This window comes from Chroicocephalus ridibundus, chromosome 26, assembly GCF_963924245.1.
Source record: "Chroicocephalus ridibundus chromosome 26, bChrRid1.1, whole genome shotgun sequence".
Taxonomy (NCBI): domain Eukaryota; kingdom Metazoa; phylum Chordata; class Aves; order Charadriiformes; family Laridae; genus Chroicocephalus; species Chroicocephalus ridibundus.
The window spans coordinates 99,042-118,633 of record NC_086309.1 but is presented as its reverse complement, the minus strand read 5'-3'; the positions used below and the strand labels follow the sequence as shown (position 1 = coordinate 118,633).

The following is a 19,592-nucleotide window of genomic DNA, read 5'->3' as shown; positions in this document are numbered from 1 at the left end:
TCCATGGGACAACCACCTCGAGTGGCTTCTCCCGCCGTTTCGTCCCCTCACGGGGGCGTGAGGCTGCGTGGCCCGGCGTGGGGACCTCTCAGTGGCACAGCTTCCCCCCCTCCCCCCCCCCAAAGTGGGCTCGTCCTCGCCTCAGCCCCTCGGCACTTTTCGGGCCTTCCCGCCATCTGCCGGTCACCTTCGGCAATCTCCGGCTGGGAATTGGGGGGGGCGCTCGGGTGTTTCCGCCATCGTTCGTGTATTTCCGACATCGCTCGGGCATTTCCGTCGCCGTTCGGGCGTCTCCGGCGCCGTGCGGGGCGCTGTCTCGGCGCGGCTGCGTGCCGGCGGGCGCCATTTTGTGTGCCTGCCCGTGGAGCGCGGAGGCGGGCGGGCGGATAAAGCCGGGCCGGGCCGGGCCGTGCCGGAGCCGACCCCCGCGCTGTACAGTGACTGTGCCACCCCCCTCCCCTCCCTGTTCGTCCCCCCTCACCCGCCCTTTGCCCCATGGCCGTGGAGAGCCCGAGTGTCCCCCCCGCCGCCGCCGCTTCCCCCCCCAGCCCGCACTCCACCCCCCCTTCTCCGTCCTGCCACCACCACGACAGCGGCAGCTGCAGCCTCCCCCGGCCGCCGCCGCCGCTCCAACACCACCACGGCCCGGACGAAAGGTCCAGTAACCGCCTCTCCCGAGAGCCTCTCTGTCTGTCTGTCTGTGTCTGTCCGGCTCGCCGGACCAGGTTTGGGGAGGGGGGTGGGGGGGGAACGGGGAGGGGGACGGGGGGGGACGCGGGGCGACCGGTGGTGGCGGGGGGGGCCGGGGGGGAGGCAGGCCTGAGGCGGGCAGGGGGGGTAGGCCTGGCTTTGGCGGGGGGGGGGGGGGGGGGGCGGTGGAAGCGGGGCCCTGAGGAGGTGGGGGGGCGTCTGTGAGGAGGAGGAAGGAGGAAGCGGGGAGAGAGGCAGGGACAGCGGGGGAGATTTGGGGGGGGGGGGGTCCCTGGGTAGAGCAGGAGGCCGAGGGAGGAGGAGGAGGAGGGGGCCGCGGCCTGCGTAGGGCCGGGCCTTGAGGGCAGCGCAGGGCCTAGGGTACCAGGAAAAAAGGGGGATTTGGGGGAGGAATTCTGAGAGGAAAAAGGGTCTGGAGGAGGCCGGGAGGGGGGGGGGACGGACTCCTAGTTCTTTGCGGGGGGTATTATGAGAGGAAAGAAGGTTAGAAGAGGCCAGGGAGAGGGGTGAGGGGGTTCCTAGCTTTTTTTTTTTGGGGGGGGGGGGGGAATTCTGAGAGGAAAGAGGGTCTGGAGGAGGCCAGGGAGAGGGGTGAGGGGGCTCCTAGCTTCTCGAGGGGGCTACTAGTTCTTTAGGGGGGGCTCCTAGTTTCTTGAGGGGGTGTTATGAGAGGGGAAGAGGGTCTAGAGGAGGCCAGGGAGAGGGGTGAGGCGGCTCCTAGTTTCCTAAGGGGGCTGTTAGCTGCTTGAGGAGGGTTTTGGGGGGGGAATTCTGATAGGAAAGAGGGTCTGGAGGAGGCCAGGGAGAGCGGTGGGGGCTCCTGGTTCTTTTGGGGGGGGGTCCTAGTGCTTTTGGGGGGTTTCTAGCTCTTGGGGGGCTCCTAGCTGCTTTGGGGGGGTGTTTCCTAGCTGTTTGGGGTTTTTTTTTGAGGGGGGTCCTTAATGAGGTCTTTAATGACGTTCTTTCTCCTGGGCAGTGCTGGCCTCATTAAGGTCCCCTTTTGTCTTCCTGCCGCTTCTTAAAAAATAATTCCTTGGCTGCAAACGGGGGGGGGGGGGGGGCAGGAAGGTAGGGAGGGTTAGGGGTGCAGGGTGGGGGGGTGTTGGGGTGCGAGAGCCTCCATCACCCCCCGCTCCTTGATAGAGAAGGGCTCCCAGGTATTAAGAAGTTTCAAAAATATATATAATCTCCCCCAGGAACTTCTCTTTCCTGAGATGTATGTAAAGCACCTCCTCCCCCCCCCAAAAAAAAAAAAAAAAAACATAACTTTAGCCGTTTCCTTTAGTAGCACTTTTTTTTTTTTTTTTTTTGTTAGTGGAAACCATATAGCCAGAAAGTACCAGTAAAAATAAGCAGCTTAAGCATGTATATTTGGGGGAAAAGAAAAAAAAAAAAAAAAAAAAAGAGCAAAAAGAGGGAGGTTTGCTGCCTTCCCCTGGAGGGCAGGTGAGCAGCGCAGGGAGCTGCTTTTCCGCATTAGCCTTTGTCTCTGAGGAGGTTTGTTTTCCGTGTGATGCAGGGTTGGGTTGGTAAGTAAGCTCTTTTATTGAATAATTAAATTAAACCTTTTTCCTGCCTTCCCCCCCCACCCCCCCCGCCCCCTTCCCCGCCACCAAATAAGTCCCGAGATCGTCTGCGGGGGGTTACGTTTGGCGTAAGCAGTGATTCGATACCGTGTGTGTACAAACCAAGCAGAATTCTCCCCTTTTGTAATGCCCCCGCTGCTGTGAATGGTTAAAAAGAAAAAAAAAAAAAGAAAAAAGTCACAAAAGCACACAGTTTACTTCCAGATATGTCTGTTGTGACGTTCCCAGGTGAAGTAGCACCGAGGTGAAACACTCTGCCTGTCTAGGCGTAGGATGCGGATCCATTTCTTTGTCTGCAACCTCCATCCTCATTCCATTGCGTTGAGTGGAAAGCGGCTGCCCCTGGGTGTGGGTCTGCCTGTAAAGCAGAAAAAAAAAAAAAAAGTTAAAAAAGTTTGGTTAAACCACTCCAAAGTGTGTCAAAAAGAGAAGAAAAAAAAAAAAGGTGGCAAAGAAAGCACCGTTTCCCAAACGTCATCACACATTTCCCCCCCCCCCCCCCCCATCCCCATGTACAGCCTCGTGTCGGATAACTAGCGAAATGAAAAGTACAGTGCAAGCACCCAGTTTGTAACAAAGCTCGTTAGCGGCCTCGCTTCTCCCCTTTCTTTTCCTTTGTCCGTCAGGTGCCTTAACGAAAAAGCTCGAGCTTGTTCCTCACGCTACTTCACACCATCCAAGTCCGAAGTCAGAACACCACGCACAGTGTTGGGTATTTCCCCCCACCCCTTTCCCTGGCCAATTAATTTAATTTCTTGTCTTAGTTTTTTTGGTTTGTTTGTTGTTTTTTTTTTTCCTGGAGGCCAAAACCGCACACTTTTTGCCCCTTTTCACCCAGTTTACATTGTTCTCAGGTGGAAAAAAAAAAAACCAACCCAAAACCCCAGTGTTTCCTCTAAGCACGCCGATAACAGTTGTGTGAAATCGTGGTTTGTTTCCCCTCTTGTCCTTCTTCCCTCAAAAAAAAAAAAGAAAAGAAAAAGGTGTATACATCTGCTTAAACTGTAAAATAACGCAAGCACTTGTTCTAGACAATTAGAGGGCTTTTCGTTAGAGATTTAATTGCATTCCAGAAAGGGCTTTTCACATACAACGGGATCCAGTGATGTCTTTTATGCCTTTTTGTCGCTGTTTTTAAATGTTTGTGACAGGACCTTTACGGTCCCTGCGCCTTCCGTGGCTTAAATTTGCCACACCATCGTAAAACCGGGATATTATTTTTTTTCCCCCTTTTCCATCAGAGATCCACCATCGGGGCTTGAAAATGTTACTGGTCTGGCTGGAATGGTGTTGGTTCAGGGAGAGCAGGACCTCAGAGCATCCATTTCCCCCCCGGCTAATATATTCAATTAATAACTTTGTTGGGTTATTTTACTAAACGTATGTAATGTGTTGAGCTTTATACTTCCCCGTCTTGATCCGGAAAAATCCAAACTGTTTTTTTTGATGGCTACTAAGGGCGTTTTTTTTATATCCGTTATCAAGAGGAATTGGAAAGGGAAGATGTGGAAAAGAAAGAAAAGAGGCCGCTGGAAAACTTTGGGTGAATTTTCCCCCCTTTTGAGGGAGGGAAGAACCAGGAATTGTTCGAAATGTCAGGAGCTCTCGGGGCTTGTAAAGCCAAGTTTCAGGAGTTGTCGGCTGGTTCCATCAAGCGAGTGGGATTTTTTTTTTTTTAGAGAAAGAGTAAAATATTAGCAGTAAGACTCAAAACTGCTCGTCTGGGGCTTTTCCTCGTGCCTTGCTCCCCTTGACCCGTTTTTAATTGGGCTCAACCTCCTTTTAGCGCTCACGATTTGCAAGAAATTACCTTTTTAGTGGTGCAAACACCCCTTTAACGTCGGTACCGTGAGCAGCTCCCTGGAAAAATCAGAATTATTTTTTTCTTTTACAGGGATGATTGGTTGTTTTGGGTTTTTTTTTTCCTAAGGGCGTAATTGTTCTGCTGAAGCTCCTTGGGTCGAGCGAGGCTTTGTTGTCCCGGGTTAAAGGAAAGGCCAAAGCAAATCCCAAACCCTGGTGTTTCTCTTTTTTGTATCGTTATTATTTCCAGGCCGTATCCCGTTGCTGTGGCATCAGCCGTGCCGCGGCAGCGAGGACGTTAGGATTTCACTGAAGGATACGGATAACAGGAACCTGGGAACAGAGGAGAAGGTTCGGAATTAGCAGCCGAGTCCTCAAAAAATCTTGAATTTGGCCCAAATAGCGCCCGGAAGTTTCCCTTAGTAGAAATAGCGCTTAAAAACGTGAATTTTGGGGGTGTCAGGAGGAGGATTTGCCCTGATTACAGCCAGGCTGAAGAGATCTCTCTCCAAGCCCTTTATAAATTAGTACAACATATTTGTTACCATAATTAAAAAAAAAACCTAACACCCGAACCCCAACTATACAGAAAATAGGAAAAAGCTGATAAATTTTAATGACTCCTGCCCCGGCCCGCGCAGTTTGAATGAGGCGGCGCGGCCCCCGCTGCCTTCAAAGCGCCGCTTCTTTTATTCCTTGATTGATGTATTTCCCCGCCGTTTCCACTCGGAATAAAATAGGAGGCGGCCGCCCCAGCGGAGAGCCTCGTTCCTTTGGGATTATTCTGGAAGAATCCACGTTTTGGGGGAAAAGAATGGGAGATTTGGCGGAATTCATTTGCACCAGTGCAGGTGTGATGCTGGGGTCGGATCTTTAAACTTCCGCTGAAGCCTTAAAAAAGTGCGGTTAATACTCTTTAGAGGTCACTCTGCAAGGCATATTTTCACTAGAAAAACCTTGAAATGCAGAAAGTGAGGAAAAACTACACGTTTGGCCTAAAAAGACCTAAATTCCGCTTAAAAGCAGGGCCTTTTTCTACATGGGAAGGGCCCTGGTTTTAAACCCTGCTCTGAAATTGGTGGTGAAAAGTCGCTTTTAGCCGGGATTTTCCGCCTTTGCCAAAAAAAACCCCCACTGCCCCTCAAGCTTAGCAGTCGGTTTATGGTGAATTTAGGGTTTTTACTTGGTTTTATTGAGTTTACTTTTTTAATTCGCCGTCTGATCATTCCCCCCCCGCCATAGAACACACCGTCAAATATATCAGATCGTTAAAAATCACCTTGAACCTCTCTTGGTTGCTCAGCTTGAGGCAGGAGGTGTTTATCCTCAAGATCCCCCGTTTGTGCCCAACTCAGATCCCCGTCAAGTTTAAAATTGCTTAAAATCCGGGAAAATTAGACGCAAACATTTGCTTTTTGGGAGTTTAAATCACGCAGATCTGCAGATCGGGACTTGCAGAGCATTCGCGGATTGATTTTCAAACCCTCCCCGCTGCATCGCTCTGAAAAACAACCCAAAAAAAGGCGTTTTCACCCCTTTCCTTGTATTTCTAATTTAATTTTTTCTTTTGTGCGTTCCTCAAAGTTAAACCCGATTCTACCTTCGTACATGAACCCGGCGGCCGCGGAGCGGCTCCGGCAAAACCAGCGATTTCACGCTCAGCTGCACCCCTTGTGTAAAAAAAAAAAAACCCGCCGTCGAAAAGGTTTTTTCCTATTAAATAGTCTTTTTTTTTTTATAGGGGGATTGTCTGGAAGTTACTCCAACGTATATCAAGCGCACAAAGCTCTTTCTTTTCTTAGAAGTAGTAAAAAAAAAAATTGTGTTTTTCCAAGGATGGGAGCCGAGAGGTTTATTTTCGCTGGGGTTTCTTCCAGGTGTAGCGAGGAAGGAGCAGTAATATCTTTAATAGGGTTAGGAGGGTATATTGGCTATAAATTACTATAAATCCACCCTTTAGGCCGCTCATTTGTCACTTCGTTAGCGCTCGTTTCCAATTTTAACAAAGCTTTGGCTGCATAAAGTGACATTATTTATTTTAAGGTAATATTTTAATTCTGCCGCCGCTCCCCGGTGGCTAAAAAAACCCTGAATTTTCTCCCGCTAGGGTCATTCCTGTGATTTTTGCCCCCCGGCGAAGCTCTGGGGATGGCGGGATAATGATGGAAAGGGCTTTTTTTTTTTTTTTTTCCTGTTTTCCAGGCGTTGTCATCGTCCCGGGTTCCGTCGTTGCCGTGGCGCTGTCTCACACGCCGCTCGGAACCGCACTGCGCCGGCCGCCGTCCCCTCTAGCTCGGGCGGGACGGAGCGATAGGAAAACCCAGGGATTCAGGGAAGAATTTCCCCCCCTTCCCCCAGCTCGGTGTTTGCTGCGATACCGATAATCGCTTAACAGCCATGGCTTCTTCGCCGCCTCCCCGCAGCGACTCTCCACGGTGAGCCCGTTCCCCCCCCAAAAAAAAACCTCACAAATTCACTTATAATCGCTTAAATTTTGTTTCCGACCCGCCTTGGGTATCGCTCGGTTGCTTTCAGACATCCTTCCCGCTTGCCGTATTCCAAATTATTCCCGATTTTTTGCCTTTAAAACCATCGGGCGAATTCGTCGCTTGGATAATACTTGCCGAAAACTTTTCCCAGCCTCTCTGAGAGGTCGCTGTATCATTTCTGGCCCAAAATGACACAAGTTGGGCAAAACCAGAGTTAAAACCCATCAGGAGAGATGATATTGCCCATCTTTAGATGTCGCTTGGTGTCTGAGCATCTGTATAAACACGATTTTTCAGACCTCCCTCCTTTATGAGGCATGCGTGTTGATTAAATAATTAATATTCATCTGCTAAGCAGCTCAGCGATCGTTTTGACGGTTCGGCGTCGTCCCAGCTCTTGGTTATTTTGCAGATAACCGTTGCGGCGGCCACAAAATTTGTTCTTGGGAGCTTTTTTTGGTCTTCGTTTCTGTAACCGCTGTGAATTCCGAGACGCGATTGTTGTTCGGGGGGGCCTACGGTCTCCTCTAAAGCTTGATATTGCACCAGAGCAACTCCGGGCAAGGGTAAAAGCACCTGCAGAGGGTAACTAAAATTGTAATTAAGGTGTTTTGTCCCTCTTGGAAGGCGTTGGGGAGCGGTCGCCGTCCCCAGCCAGTGAGGACTCCTGAGAAAAGGGTAAATGAGGCTGATTCCGAAGGAATATACCAGAGGGAATAGCTGGGTTTTTTGCCAAAAAAAAAAAACGAACGCAACGTGAGGGCGTTTATTGCATTTCTTTTGAGCGATAAATTGTTTTTGGCTCATGGTTTCCTACCCCCATGCTGAGCTTGGTGTTTCGCTGGGTCGTTTTGAGTTTGAAATCCATTTCATGGTGAATCTGTCCCTTCAGGGCTTTTGACAGGACTTTTCGTTCAATATTTAAATACGCAGGTGTTTCCATTCCTTTCCATAACCTTGTTTTATTTCCGTTTTTCTACTTGGCTTTGAGTTTTTCTTGTTCCTGGCCTGATCTTGCCGGACACAAACACCCAAAAAGGTGCCGCCTTTTCGCTGCAAAAACTAATTTCTGCTGATATTGGCCTTTAAAAGTTGTGCGTACGGCGAGGAATTACGCGTCGGGTTTATGAGCTTCATGAGGAATAGTTGATTTTAGAGCGGGGCTGTTATTAAGATGGTGCAAACGCGAGTGAAAACAAGAGGGAACTTCGCGTCGGAGTCGAACCGGGCGCCCCCTTTGCTCTCGCGGATGTTTTTTGTACGTGTTTGGGGAAATAATTTTTTATGTTTGTTTTTTTTTTTTTAACGGGACAGGCCGACTTGTTCACGCAGCACAATTTTTGCTGTTCCTAAACCCCTTTTCAGCTTCCAGAGCTTGCTGAGAGCGGCCCTTCCCATTATGGTGGGATTTACTGTAGCCAAAAAAAGCCAAATAGCCTAAAAAATACCCCAATTGGAGGGATGCAGGTCAAAGATCCACGTCCTACACGCTCCTAAATTGTTTGTGAATGCCGGTGACGTACATAAACAAGCCATCGTTTATGGTTTTAATTATAATTTAAGTGAAAAGACCCTGCTCGTGTTTTAAATCCTGCAGCGACGACCTGTTTGCGGAGAGAGGGAAAAGGCAAAGGAGCCGGTTAAAGTCGTGCCGTGTTCCACCTCTAACGCGTTACGAGGCTGGAAGAGGTTTCTCCTACCCCGGATCTGAGGGATTTCTAATTGGGTTTAATGGAGCGGGGCTTGGGGAAGCTGCTGGAGGAAGTTTGGATTTGTTTTATCGCCTCCACTAACGACAGTCGTGGGGGAACAGTAGCAGGAGAAAGCGGGAATAACTGGGCACGCGTCTCTAGATTGGGCAAACCAAAGTGATATCTGCTTATTGTCGTCTTCTAGAGGACAGATTGTTTTATTAAAACACCAGTTTCGGTTCCTGGAGTGGGCCGAGCGCTTTATTAAATCACTCATTTCCGTTATTGGGAGTTAATTTGCTGTAATTTCATGCGAAAGTCGAGTGCCGTAATGTTGTGGCTTCGCTTTGTTTGCGAGACGTTTCTTCGCCGTGTTTTAACTCCGGGCTGAGCGGAGATGATTCTGTCGAATCAATATTTGCGGTCAGATTTTTAAAACCCCGATAACTAGGAATTATTCAGCACTTTGGGAGCCAAGTGCCTGGCTGGTGAGCAGAGCGAGAAAGTTTTATTTTCCTTTTTTTTTATGAATAAGGGGAATTAAACGCGCCCGTCCGCTTTTTACAGGGAGGATGGAGAACTGGAAGAAGGGGAGCTGGAGGACGATGGAGGGGAGGAGGCGCAGGATCCCTCGGAATCGCGCGAAAGAGGTCGGAAGGAGAAAGGGGAGAAGCATCACAGCGATTCCGATGAGGAGAAAACCCATCGACGGATGAAGCGCAAGCGTCGGAAAGAGAGAGAGAAAGAGAAGAGGAGATCCAAGAAGAAAAGGAAATCCAAACACAAGGTGAGCCAGGCGCTGCTTGCTTTGCCATCGGGTGTCTCCGGGGAATTAATTCCTCCTCTAACGTTATTCCGGGGAGTCTGAGGCTCTTCCCCTCAGGATAATTGCAAGGTAGGAGCACTGGCAGGGGTTTTTGGGGTTCAGCTCCTTAACGTCTTCCTCCTCTGAGGACCCCGCGCAGCAGCGGGGCACCGAGGTCTGCGGCCGGGATGGAAATGCTCCGATGCTTTTGTCCGTTTGAAGAGGCAGAATGGGAAGAAAACAGGGTTTTTATTTAGGGAATTCCTTTGTGTGAGCGTTCGGACCTCAAAGGGGATTGCAGGCTGTGGATTTGCCAAATCGAGGATGTTTGTTACCTAAATTCCAGGAGTTTCTACAGCACGGAAGATGTATTTTCTTTGTCTTCATTAGAGACCAGTTAAATAAGCTGCTAACGGGCTCCCCACTTTGCAATTCACTGATAATTTTGTTAAGCAAAAATTGAATTTCTTTCCAAAAAACCACCCCAAAAGACAAAGGGCAACTGAGTTGGGTTGTGTTCGAGTCGGAGCTGGCCTGTAATAAAATGACACCGGCTGTTTTCCTTGCCTTGCCAGCGCCACGCTTCTTCCAGCGATGACTTCTCTGATTACAGCGAGGATTCGGACTTCAGTCCTGGGGAAAAAGGACACCGAAAATACCGGGAATACAGCCCTCCCTACTCTTCCGTAAGTTCAGAGCTGCTGCCGGCGCAGGTGGCTCCGTCTACAGGCCGCGCGCTTTGGCATTGGGCCTTGAGCCCATTTATTTTTCACCCGCTTGGGGATTTTGAATGATTTTGTTTCAAAATTAAATCGTGATGCTAAGCTTGATGCCGTCCTTTTCTTCCTCTCTGCCTTTCCCAAAGTCCCACCAGCAGTATCCCTCCTCTCACGGCGCTCCCATGCCGAAGAAGAGCTACTCCAAAATGGAAAGCAAGAATTACGGCATGTACGAGGACTACGAGAACGAGGAGTACGGCCAGTACGAGGCGGAGGAAGACGAAGATATGGGCAAGGAAGATTACGACGACTTTGCCAAAGAGCTGAATCAATACCGGAGAGCCAAGGAAGGCTCCCACCGGGGGCGAGGTACTAAATATTCCAGTTTTTTTTCCCTGTATCTCGTTACCTGCAGCTCGTTTAGCTGATCTGTGGCCAAATAAGGCCCGGCGCGTTGCAGGAAGCTCCGTGGAGGTGTTGGTTTGTGATGGGGGAAAAGTGCTTTTTTCCTCTTCTCTGCTCTGAGGGGAAAGTTCAGATCCCTGTGGATAATTCAACGTTTTAAATAAGCGTTGTTCTCGCTAGCGAAGGTTGTTGTAAAAGCAGGTAAGGGGTCGAAAATGGATAAAATAAAAGCTTTATTTGAAAGGGAAATGAATTTCATCAATAAGATGAGTCTGGGTATCGCATCTGGAGTACGCAGATGGACGTTACCAGTCCGACATACCGCAGCCGTGACATGGCCACACAGCATTGGGTGGTTTTTTTTTTAAAAATACTATCATTTGCCTTCTTAAAAATCCTTTTTTTTAGACTATTAGAACCTGATTCACTTAGAAACAAGTTTTTAAGGTGCTGCTGATCCCATAGTGGAAGGTTATTATTTCTTTTTCCTTGCCGGGATTATTTTTGTGCTGTTTTTAACGCACCCGAGAGGTGAAACGCGGCAGAAAGCTGAGCCCGTCCCCTTCCTTCACCAGGTGGCCGCGGCCGAGGCAGAGGGTACCGAGGCCGAGGAGGAAGAGGAGGGATGAGAGGAGGCCGAGGCATGGGCCGAGGGAACCGCGGGCGAGGCAGGGGCGACCACCCCGAGGAAGAGGAGGAAATGTATGAGGAAGAGATGGAAGTAAGTGCCGAGTCTCCCACCCGCTGCCCGGGGAGGCGAGAGAAGCTCCGTTTTCACCCTGTCGGAGGCTGCGCTTCCTCCCCGCTCATTAACGGCAGGGCTCTCGTTTGCAGTACTGTGATAACGAGGAGCCCCTCGGCGAGGACGAGTACGACGACTACTCGAAGGAGCTGAACCAGTACCGCCGGAGCAAGGAGAATCGGGGCCGGGGTGAGGGGGATAACGAGCTCCCCGCGTTCCCGTTCTCTCACCCCTTTTACGGAAGAACTTCCAAACGAGGCAGCGGGGGGGATGTTTTTATTCCAGGTTTAAATCGAGGACGCGGTCGCGGCCCCAGAGGAAGAGGAAATAAAGGCATGGGCAGAGGACGAGGCAGAGGTGGCAACAGAAGCGGAATGGGGAAAGGGGGCGGAATGAACGACGACGACGATTACTACGACGAGGACATGGGAGTGAGCAGCTCTTTGTTTTCTGACAGCTCGATACAGCGCCGGGTGCCCCCTTTGTCCCCCCTCCCCCTCTTAAATCCACTCAGGCTTTGAAGAAAACCTTGGCAGGAGCGAAAAAAACAAACGGAGCTTCCCCCGAATCCACAAAAATTGCATGTTTTGGGTTCTGCTCCTCTGACAGGTTCCTCAAGCCTTGCTCAGCAGCCTGCCGCTCGCTTTTCCTCCCTTTTTCATCCCAAATCCCGGTGGTTTCTCCTCTCCCGGGTGGCTGCCCGGGAAGTTTTAATTTCTCTCACTTTGTATTTTCAAATTCTTTGTCAACTTAACGCCACGTGCTTCCCATAGGATGGAGGAGGCGGTGGGAATTACCGGCGGAACGACCATGACAAACCCCACCAGCAGTCGGATAAGAAAGGGAAAGTGATCTGCAAATACTTCGTGGAAGGCCGATGTACCTGGGTAAGGGAACAATTCAAGAATATTTATATAAAATCTCTTCATACACACGCGGAACCGGCACCGAAGCGTAAAGTCCAGGTTTTAAACCCATTTTGGGGGAGGGGTTGGTGCCTACAAAGGGTGTTTTGGGAAGCAGCCGCGTCTCCCCATCCCTCTTTGGTGCTGGCAAACACGGCGGCGCTTCTGCCGCTTAACGCGCTGTCGTCTCGTCTCCGCGACAGGGCGACCACTGCAATTTCAGTCACGACATTGAACTACCAAAGAAACGAGAGCTCTGCAAGTTCTACATCACCGGCTACTGCGCCAGGGCTGAAAACTGCCCGTACATGCACGATATCCTTTGGGTTTTCCGCTTTTTCCTTAAGCCGGCCTTAAATCGGTCTCGTTTCTCTGCGTGTGGCGGGGTCGGGGGGGGGAAAAAAGGCGCTTTCTGACAGGCAGCGCTCCCTGTTCCTTCTTATCCTCACTTTTTCTCTTAAAGAAAGGAGGTTCGGGGCTGTTGCACCTACAGAAAAACACGGCAGAAAGGTAAAATGTGGCATTTCCGGCGACGGTAGTTTAATATCGGTGTCATGCCAGCACAAATCCGCCACATTTGGAAGTGAAAAGTGTCTTGTAACCCCTCCGGCTGTTGGAACAACTCCCTCTTGGGTTTATTCTCCTTAATAAATGCCACGGGATTTCCCGTGCAAGCTCTTCCATACCACGGGCAACTGCATCAACGGGGACGACTGCATGTTTTCTCACGATCCGCTGACGGAGGAGACGCGGGAGCTTCTGGACAAGGTAAAGCGAAGCCTTACCGCCGCTTCCCCCTCCCCGTTTTCCTGCCCTGGAAGTCAAATCCCGTGGGCGGAAAGGCTTTTGCGCCGCTTGGATCAACTTTGCCTCCTCTGTCTTCTCAGATGCTGGCAGATGACGCGGAAGCGGGCGCCGAGGATGAGAAAGAAGTCGAAGAGCTTAAAAAACAAGGCATCAACCCTCTCCCCAAACCACCCCCTGGGGTGGGTTTGCTCCCCACTCCCCCTCGTCCTCCCGGTCCTCCGGCTCCCACCTCTCCCAACGGGAGACCCATGCCGGGGGGGCCGCCTCCTCCTCCGCCGCCGCCTCTTCCACCCCCGGGGCCGCAAATGCCGCCGCCGATGCACGAGCCGCTGTCCCCGCAGCAGTTGCAGCAACAGCAGGATATGTACAAGAAAATCCCCTCCTTGTTCGAGATCGTCGTCCGGCCCACGGGGCAGCTGGCGGAGAAACTGGGCGTCAGGTGGGTGCCGTCTCGCAAGGAGGAGCTCTGCCCCGGCGCCGCTGCCGCCGCTAACGATGGGCGTAAAAAGGCGTTTTTGGGTGCGACGCGGGGTCGGACGCTGGGTGCCTCCCTCCGGAAGTTTGTCCGTCCCTCCAGAATCGGGCCCATCCCTCCAGCAGCGTGTCCTCCAGCAGCGGAAAATGTGCATTCAAGCCATTTTTTCCTTTCTTATTTTCTCTTTCAGGCACCCAGGGCCGCCCCCGCCCAGGTTCCCCGGGCCCGGAGGCCCCCCAGGACCGATGCCCGGCCCCATGCACCCCGACATGCATCCCGACATGCACCCGGACATACATCCCGACATGCACCCAGACATGCACCCCGACATGCACCCCGATATGCATCCGGACATGCATCCCGACATGCCGATGGGTCCGGGAATGAATCCCGGCCCCGCCATGGGTCCCGGCCCCCCCATGATGCCCTACGGACCCGATGATTCCCCTCATTCCGGCATGATGCCGCCCGGCCCGGGGCCGCAAGGTTTCTACGATAATTTTTACCCACACCAAGAAGGTCTGGAGATGGATCACGGCATGATGGGAGACCCAGGTATGTCCTGAGGATCCGCCGGGATCACCTTTGGGTGCTTTGCCGGACACTCCGGCTTGGAGAGAGGTTGTTCCCAGGCACAACAGACCGAGAAGGGGGGTAAAAAAAAGAAGTTTTTCTTTTAAAACATGTTTATTTTTTCCCTCGTAGAAGACTACGGTGGTTACGAGGATATGGAAGGGCCTGCGGGAGAGCACATGTTCCCCGATCCGTCCTTGGATCCCGACGCTTTGTGCGAAGGAGGCCCCTCCGGCTTAACCAAATCGCCCGGCAGCATCCCCGATTTCATGCCCTCGGCACAAAGAGCGCTTTATTTGAGAATCCAGCAGAAACAGCAAGAGGAAGAGGAGAGAGCCCGGAGATTAGCCGAGAGCAACAAGCAGGAACGCGAAAACGAGGAAGGCAAGTGGCAAAATGCGCCGGTTTTCCTTCAAAACTCCGATTTCCTTCTGTTTCTCCCCACCCGGAGGCGGGAGCTCCGAAAACTAGGGGAGAAATGGGGGTGTCGGGGAGGAATTCTGTAGGGAACGAGGGGTGCCGAGTGCTTCGAAGAGAGCCCCCGGCATCAAAAGAGCTGAAAAACTGGGAAGAAGGTGAAGGAGACGGGGATACTCGTTTAATTCTGGGCAAACTGGAGTCTGCCGGGGGCGGGAGGAAGAGGAAGGGAGGGATGCTCCGGTCATTTGCGGGGCGAAAATGAGACGGGGAGGCCGAGGCTGAGGGATAATTGGGAATTTGAGCGGCGTGGAATTGAGGTGTTGCGTTTTGGGGACCTTCTCCTCAGCATCGCGGCTTTTAACGGCTTTTTGTCGCCTTTTTTCTCTCCTCCCTGCCAGGCGACACCGGGAACTGGTATTCCAGCGACGAAGACGAGGGTGGAAGCAGCGTCACCTCCATATTGAAAACCTTACGGCAACAAAGCTCGGGCCGCCCTCACCCCCAACCCACCCACGGCGAAATGGGGCCCCCCCCCGGCGTCTCCGACCCCCGCCTTCAAAAATCCCAAGCCGGAAGCAGCAGCGGACGACCCGCTGATCCGCGTTTACGGGATCCTCGGCTTTCCCGAAATTCCGACCTTTCCCTCTCGGCCGATTCGGGCCCCACCGACCCCAGGTTGGCACGACACGTTCCCTCCGCCCTCCCCAAAGCGGATATTCCTCATTCCAGCGGCGTCGGCGGCGTTCCCAAACCCCCCTTACTCCCCGAGGAAGAGGAAGGAGAAAGAGCTTTACGGGATAAACCCCTCAACATCCCCTTGGATGCTCTCCCGGGCCATTCCCTGCGGGATCCTCGCTCCCAACTCCAGCAGTTCAGCCACATCAAAAAAGACGTCGTCCTCCACAAACCCAACTTCTCCCGCATGATCCTGTGGAGCCCGGAAGATCTAATTCCTCTCCCCATCCCAAAACAAGAGTTTATTCCCGTTCCGGCCGCCCTTCAAACCATTCCGCCCCTGGATCCACGTCTCAACAGGCCCCAAGCGGCTCTCACCGACCCCCGGCAAAGAGGGGGAAGCGCCGCCGGGGATCCCGCTTCCTCGCCGGGTGCCGGCCTTCCCGATTTCGAGCTTCTTTCCAGGATATTAAAGACTGTGAACGCCGCCGGCGGCCCCACCGCCAGCCCCGGTGACAAACCCAGCGACCCTCGCAAGCGGAAAACCCCCGCCGATCCCAGATTGCAAAAAAACCCGGAAACGGGAGCTTCCAAAACCCGCGAATCCGGTGAATCCGTCGATGCCGCCCCCGCCATCGCTCCCTACGACCCGCGGCTGAGCAAAGGCGGCGGGCAGAGCAGCGTGCTCAGCGCCATCAGCTTGTACGACCCCAGGACTCCCAATTCGGGGGGCAAATCCCCTCCCGAAGCCGCCGGCTCTTCCCTAAAACCTTCCGAATCCGGTAAAACCAGCGGAAAACCCAAGGAACCCCTTTTCGTTCGCCGCTCGGCTTTGGAACAACCCGATTCGGAAAAAACCGAATCGGCTACGGACAGGTACAACAGTTACAACCGTCCGCGGCCCAAAGCCGCCCCCCCGGCCCAAGAAGCCGCCCCCCAACCCGGGGTCCACAACCTTCCAGTCCCCCCGGTTTACGGCCTGGTGAAACCCAGCGGGAAATCGGGAACGGGAAGCCCTTTCGCCGGGAATAGCCCGGCGCAAGACAGCGACCAGCAAGACGCCGCTTCCCTTAAAGACGTCTTTAAGGGGTTCGATCCCACGGCTTCCCCTTTTTGCCAATAATACGTCGTTCCCCCCCCTCCGAAAAAAAAACCCCACCCATCCAAACCCCATCGAAAAGAGAAAACCGATCCCTGATTTATTCGCGGTGGGAATTTGATTGATTTTCCCTTTTTGTTTTCCGGGGTTGTTTTTGGCCTTTTTAATTCCGTTGAGGCTCGCTTCAGGTGTATATAAATCCCACTTTCTGCCGGAATTCCGCGTTTCCCACCCCGCGGTTGAAAAAAATGGCAACACCCCCCCCACCCCCCACCCTCGGCCGTAACAACGTTTTCCTTCATTTCGTGCTTTTTTTCCCCCAAACCGCCCCCCCCGCCCTGGATCGAAATGGGGGAGAGGGGGGGATAAATCCTTAAATCTCCGCATTTCCAACCCGATTCCCGGGAAGAAAACCGACGGCGATTCTTTATATTTTCGCTTTAAAAAGCCGCTGGGGGCAGGGGGGGGCGAGAGTGGGGTTGGGGGGGGGGGGGGGTCATTTTTACACCGGAATGAACGAAAAAATCTTTGTATTATAATCTTTTTTTTCTAAAATTCTGCTTTAAAACGGGAGCAACCCTGAAAAAACCCACCAAAATCCCCCCCCACCCCCCCCCCCCAAAAAAAAAAACAAAACGCTTTTGTACTGACGGGGAGGGGGCGTTTCTGGTTTTCTTTGCATTTCTTTTATTTTTGTGTTTTGGTTTTTTTTTTTTTTTAATTATTATTATTATTATTATTACGGGAAGTAAATATTTTTTTCTGCCGTTTCTTGGCGATTTTCGAAACAAAACCAGGGCCTTTGAATCCCCCCCCCCCGAGAAGGTGACGAAATATTTACAGCCCCCCTCCCCCGGCAAAAAAAGCCAAGAAAAAAGAAGAAAAAAAACCCAACCGAACAAAAAGTTTGTATTATTGAAATGAAATTATTCCCCTGGGACGGGAAAGGGGGGTGGTTTTTTTGCCCCAAAAATAAGGTTCTCGGCGCTTGGGGATTTGGGGGGTTTTTTTGGGATTTTTTCTCCCGTCTTGTTCGTCCCGGCGACAAACGGGATTTAAAAAATGGCACCAACAAAAAAAAAAAAAAAAGAGGAAATTCAAAATGACGAAATTCAATTCAAAAAAATTTTCCAAGTTAAAAATGCCACGTCATTTAACAAATTTAAGTTAAAAATCTAAAAAAAAAAAAAACAAAAACAAAGAAAAAACCAAAAACAACCCCACCGCCACATTTTTGGGGCAAAACCCCCCGTTTTTTCTAAGCCAGAGCGTTAAAAACAAAAAAAAAAACCTAAAAATTATTCTTTTTCAGCAAGAAATTGCCCGTTTTTTTGGCTTTTTTCGCGGCGCCCCCAGGAAATCATTTCCCCTCAGGGCAAAAGCCAGAACTTTTTGTAAAAATTATTTTGGGATTTTTTTTTCTTTTATAAGGATTTCAAAACCACCAAAACCAGCTCTCGAAGCCAGGGCGGGGGGGGGGGTGCGGGGGGGGGGCGCGGGGTGGTGGGGGGGTGTTTTCCACCCGCCGCGGGGAGGGTGGGGGGGAGAGGGGGGGCGGGTTTCGAAGAAAAACGATTGTAATAAATGTGTAAATAATTGTTTCCGAGTCGGGGTTTTGCACCAAAATTTGGAGTTGGGGGGGTTTGGGGGGGGATTCTGTGGGGTTTGGGGGCTTTTAGGGGGGGAATTTGGGGGGGTTGGGGGGCGATTGGGGTTTGGTGGCTTTTGGGGGTGCAGGTGGGGGGGTTTGGGGCCAATCTGTGGGGTTTGGGGGGGCCCATATGGGCTTTGGGGGGGGCACTGTGGGTTTTGGGGGGGGCCGTATGGGGTTTTGGGGGGGGCACTATGGGGTTTGGGGCGGCACTATGGGTTTGTGGGGGGCCCATATGGGGTTTGGTGGGGCACTGTGGGTTTTGGGGGGGCACTATGGGTTTTGGGGGGGCCCATATGGGCTTTGGGGGGGCACTACGGGGTTTGGGGGGGGCACTATGGAGTTTGGGGGGGCCCATATGGGGTTTTGGGGGGGCACTATGGGTTTGGGGGGGCCCATATGGGGTTTGGGGGGGCACTGTGGGTTTTAGGGGGGCACTATGGGGTTTGGGGGGGCCCATATGGGATTTGGGGGGGCACTATGGGGTTTGGGGGGGCACTGTAGGTTTTGGGGGAAGCACTCTGGGGTTTAGGGGAGCACATATGGGGCAGGGGGTTCCCAGGGGGGCACCCAGGGGTTCCAGGGTCCCCCCCCCAGCGGGGTGCGGGGGGGGGTGGGATACACACCCTCCCCCCCTCCCCCGTATTCCCCTCCCTCCCCCCTTCTCCCCCCCCCGGGACCCGGCGCGGGGGGGGGGGGGGGGGGGGGCGCTTCCTGCCCAGCTGTTCCCAACAGCTGGAGGCGGCTGTAAACAACCAGCTGGGGCGGGGGGGGGGCGGGAACGGGGTGACACGGAGCCGGGGGGGGGGGGTTGGGGGGGGTGGCGTGTCGTCCCCCCTTCCCTGTGTGTCCCCCCCATTCACGCGTGTCCCCCCCTTTCGTGGCAACCCCCCGTATCCCCCCCCCGTTCTTTTCCCCCCCCGCTACTCGTGCCCCCGCCCCCCCCCGCGCGTCGTCCCTCTTCGTGTCCCCCTCCTTTGTGGCCCACCCCGTGTGTCCCCTCCCCATGTGTCGCCCCCTTCCCCCCCACTCGTGTGTGTCCCCTCCCTGTACTTCCTTCATGTCCCCCCTGTTCGTGTCCCCCCGTGTCATCCTTTGTGTGTCCCCCCCTCGTGTGTGTGTCCCCCGTGTCACCCCCTCCTGTCCCCTCCCCGTGGTGTGTGTCCCCCCCCGTGTCCCTCCCCGCCCCGTATGTCCCCCCCGTGTTGTCCCCCCGGGGACCTCCTCCCTCGTGTTCCCCCCCAACTTGTGTATGTCCCCGTGTCCCCCCCCCATCCCCCGTGCCCCCCCCCCCGTGTCCCCGCCATCGCCTCCTGCCTAAATATGGACCCGGGGGGGGACGCCACGTTTTGGGGGGTGAATCCCCCCCTTTTTTGGGGGCGAATCCCTACTTTTCAGGGGTGGCCCTACATTCTGAGGGGGTGGGGGGTGCCCCCCCCCAAATTTTTTAGGGCCCCACCCATGAGCGTAGTGAGGTTTTTATTCCGGGGGGGGCAGTTTACATAAGGGGGGTGTCTGTGTGTTAAATACTGTACAGCGGGTGCTGGGGGGAGGGACGGGGGCGGGGGGAGGGACCGACTCCTTATGGGTGCTGGGGGGGGGGTGAGTCCCCCCCACCCATAGGGGGGTCCCGGAGGGGGGGCTCCTCGGGGGTGGGGTGCTGGAGGACTTGCTGCTTCGGCAGCCCCTTGAGCAGCACCAGGGGAGCTCCCTGATGAAATCCTGCTTAATTAAAAAGGGGGGGGGGAGCTAATTAGGGGGGAGAAAGGGTTAATTAACACCCCCCCCACACCCCCACCCCGATAATTAAGGCCACCCCCCCGCAAGCTGGTGCCGGAGATAAGCGGGGAGGGAGGAAAATTTCCCCCCCCCCCCGCCCCGGGGAAGGCGGAGATGAATATTTTTGCCTTTTAAAGCCGGGTTGGAGCAGCCGGAGCCGGGAGGACGCGGGGGGGGGGGGGGATGGTGACAGCGTTGCCCCCCACTCGTGTCACCACCCCACGCGTGCCCCCGCCCCCCCCCTCCTTAAAGACACC

At 53.3% G+C, this 19,592-nt stretch overlaps 1 protein-coding gene across 4 annotated transcripts; it reads left to right on the top strand.

Annotated features, from left to right (window-relative positions):
* The first annotated feature begins 282 nt into the window (after positions 1-282).
* Positions 283-17,371, top strand: ZC3H4 (zinc finger CCCH-type containing 4). Of its 4 annotated transcripts, none has more exons than XM_063318477.1 (15): positions 538-656; positions 6,303-6,535; positions 8,848-9,067; positions 9,661-9,771; positions 9,951-10,173; positions 10,785-10,930; positions 11,029-11,140; positions 11,237-11,382; positions 11,725-11,838; positions 12,060-12,171; positions 12,515-12,624; positions 12,744-13,102; positions 13,329-13,693; positions 13,844-14,095; positions 14,530-17,371. In XM_063318477.1, exons 2-15 carry the CDS (start codon positions 6,498-6,500, stop codon positions 15,927-15,929), a joined length of 3,708 nt encoding a protein of 1,235 aa, XP_063174547.1. In that variant the 5' UTR covers positions 538-656; positions 6,303-6,497; the 3' UTR covers positions 15,930-17,371. The 4 variants fall into 4 exon arrangements, with proteins under 4 accessions (XP_063174544.1, XP_063174545.1, XP_063174547.1 ...); XM_063318476.1 differs by lacking the exon at positions 538-656 and adding an exon at positions 2,834-4,951; XM_063318474.1 differs by lacking the exon at positions 6,303-6,535 and having other exon boundaries at positions 283-656.
* The last annotated feature ends 2,221 nt before the right edge of the window (positions 17,372-19,592 follow it).

Bases quoted from the DNA above. Each gene is read 5' to 3' on its own strand.
- ZC3H4 (XM_063318474.1), top strand. From the start codon at position 496: ATGGCCGTGGAGAGCCCGAGTGTCCCCCCCGCCGCCGCCGCTTCCCCC. The intron at 9,772-9,950 runs GTAAGTTCAGAG...CCTTTCCCAAAG, and splicing joins ACAGCCCTCCCTACTCTTCC to TCCCACCAGCAGTATCCCTC. The intron at 12,625-12,743 runs GTAAAGCGAAGC...CTGTCTTCTCAG, and splicing joins CGCGGGAGCTTCTGGACAAG to ATGCTGGCAGATGACGCGGA.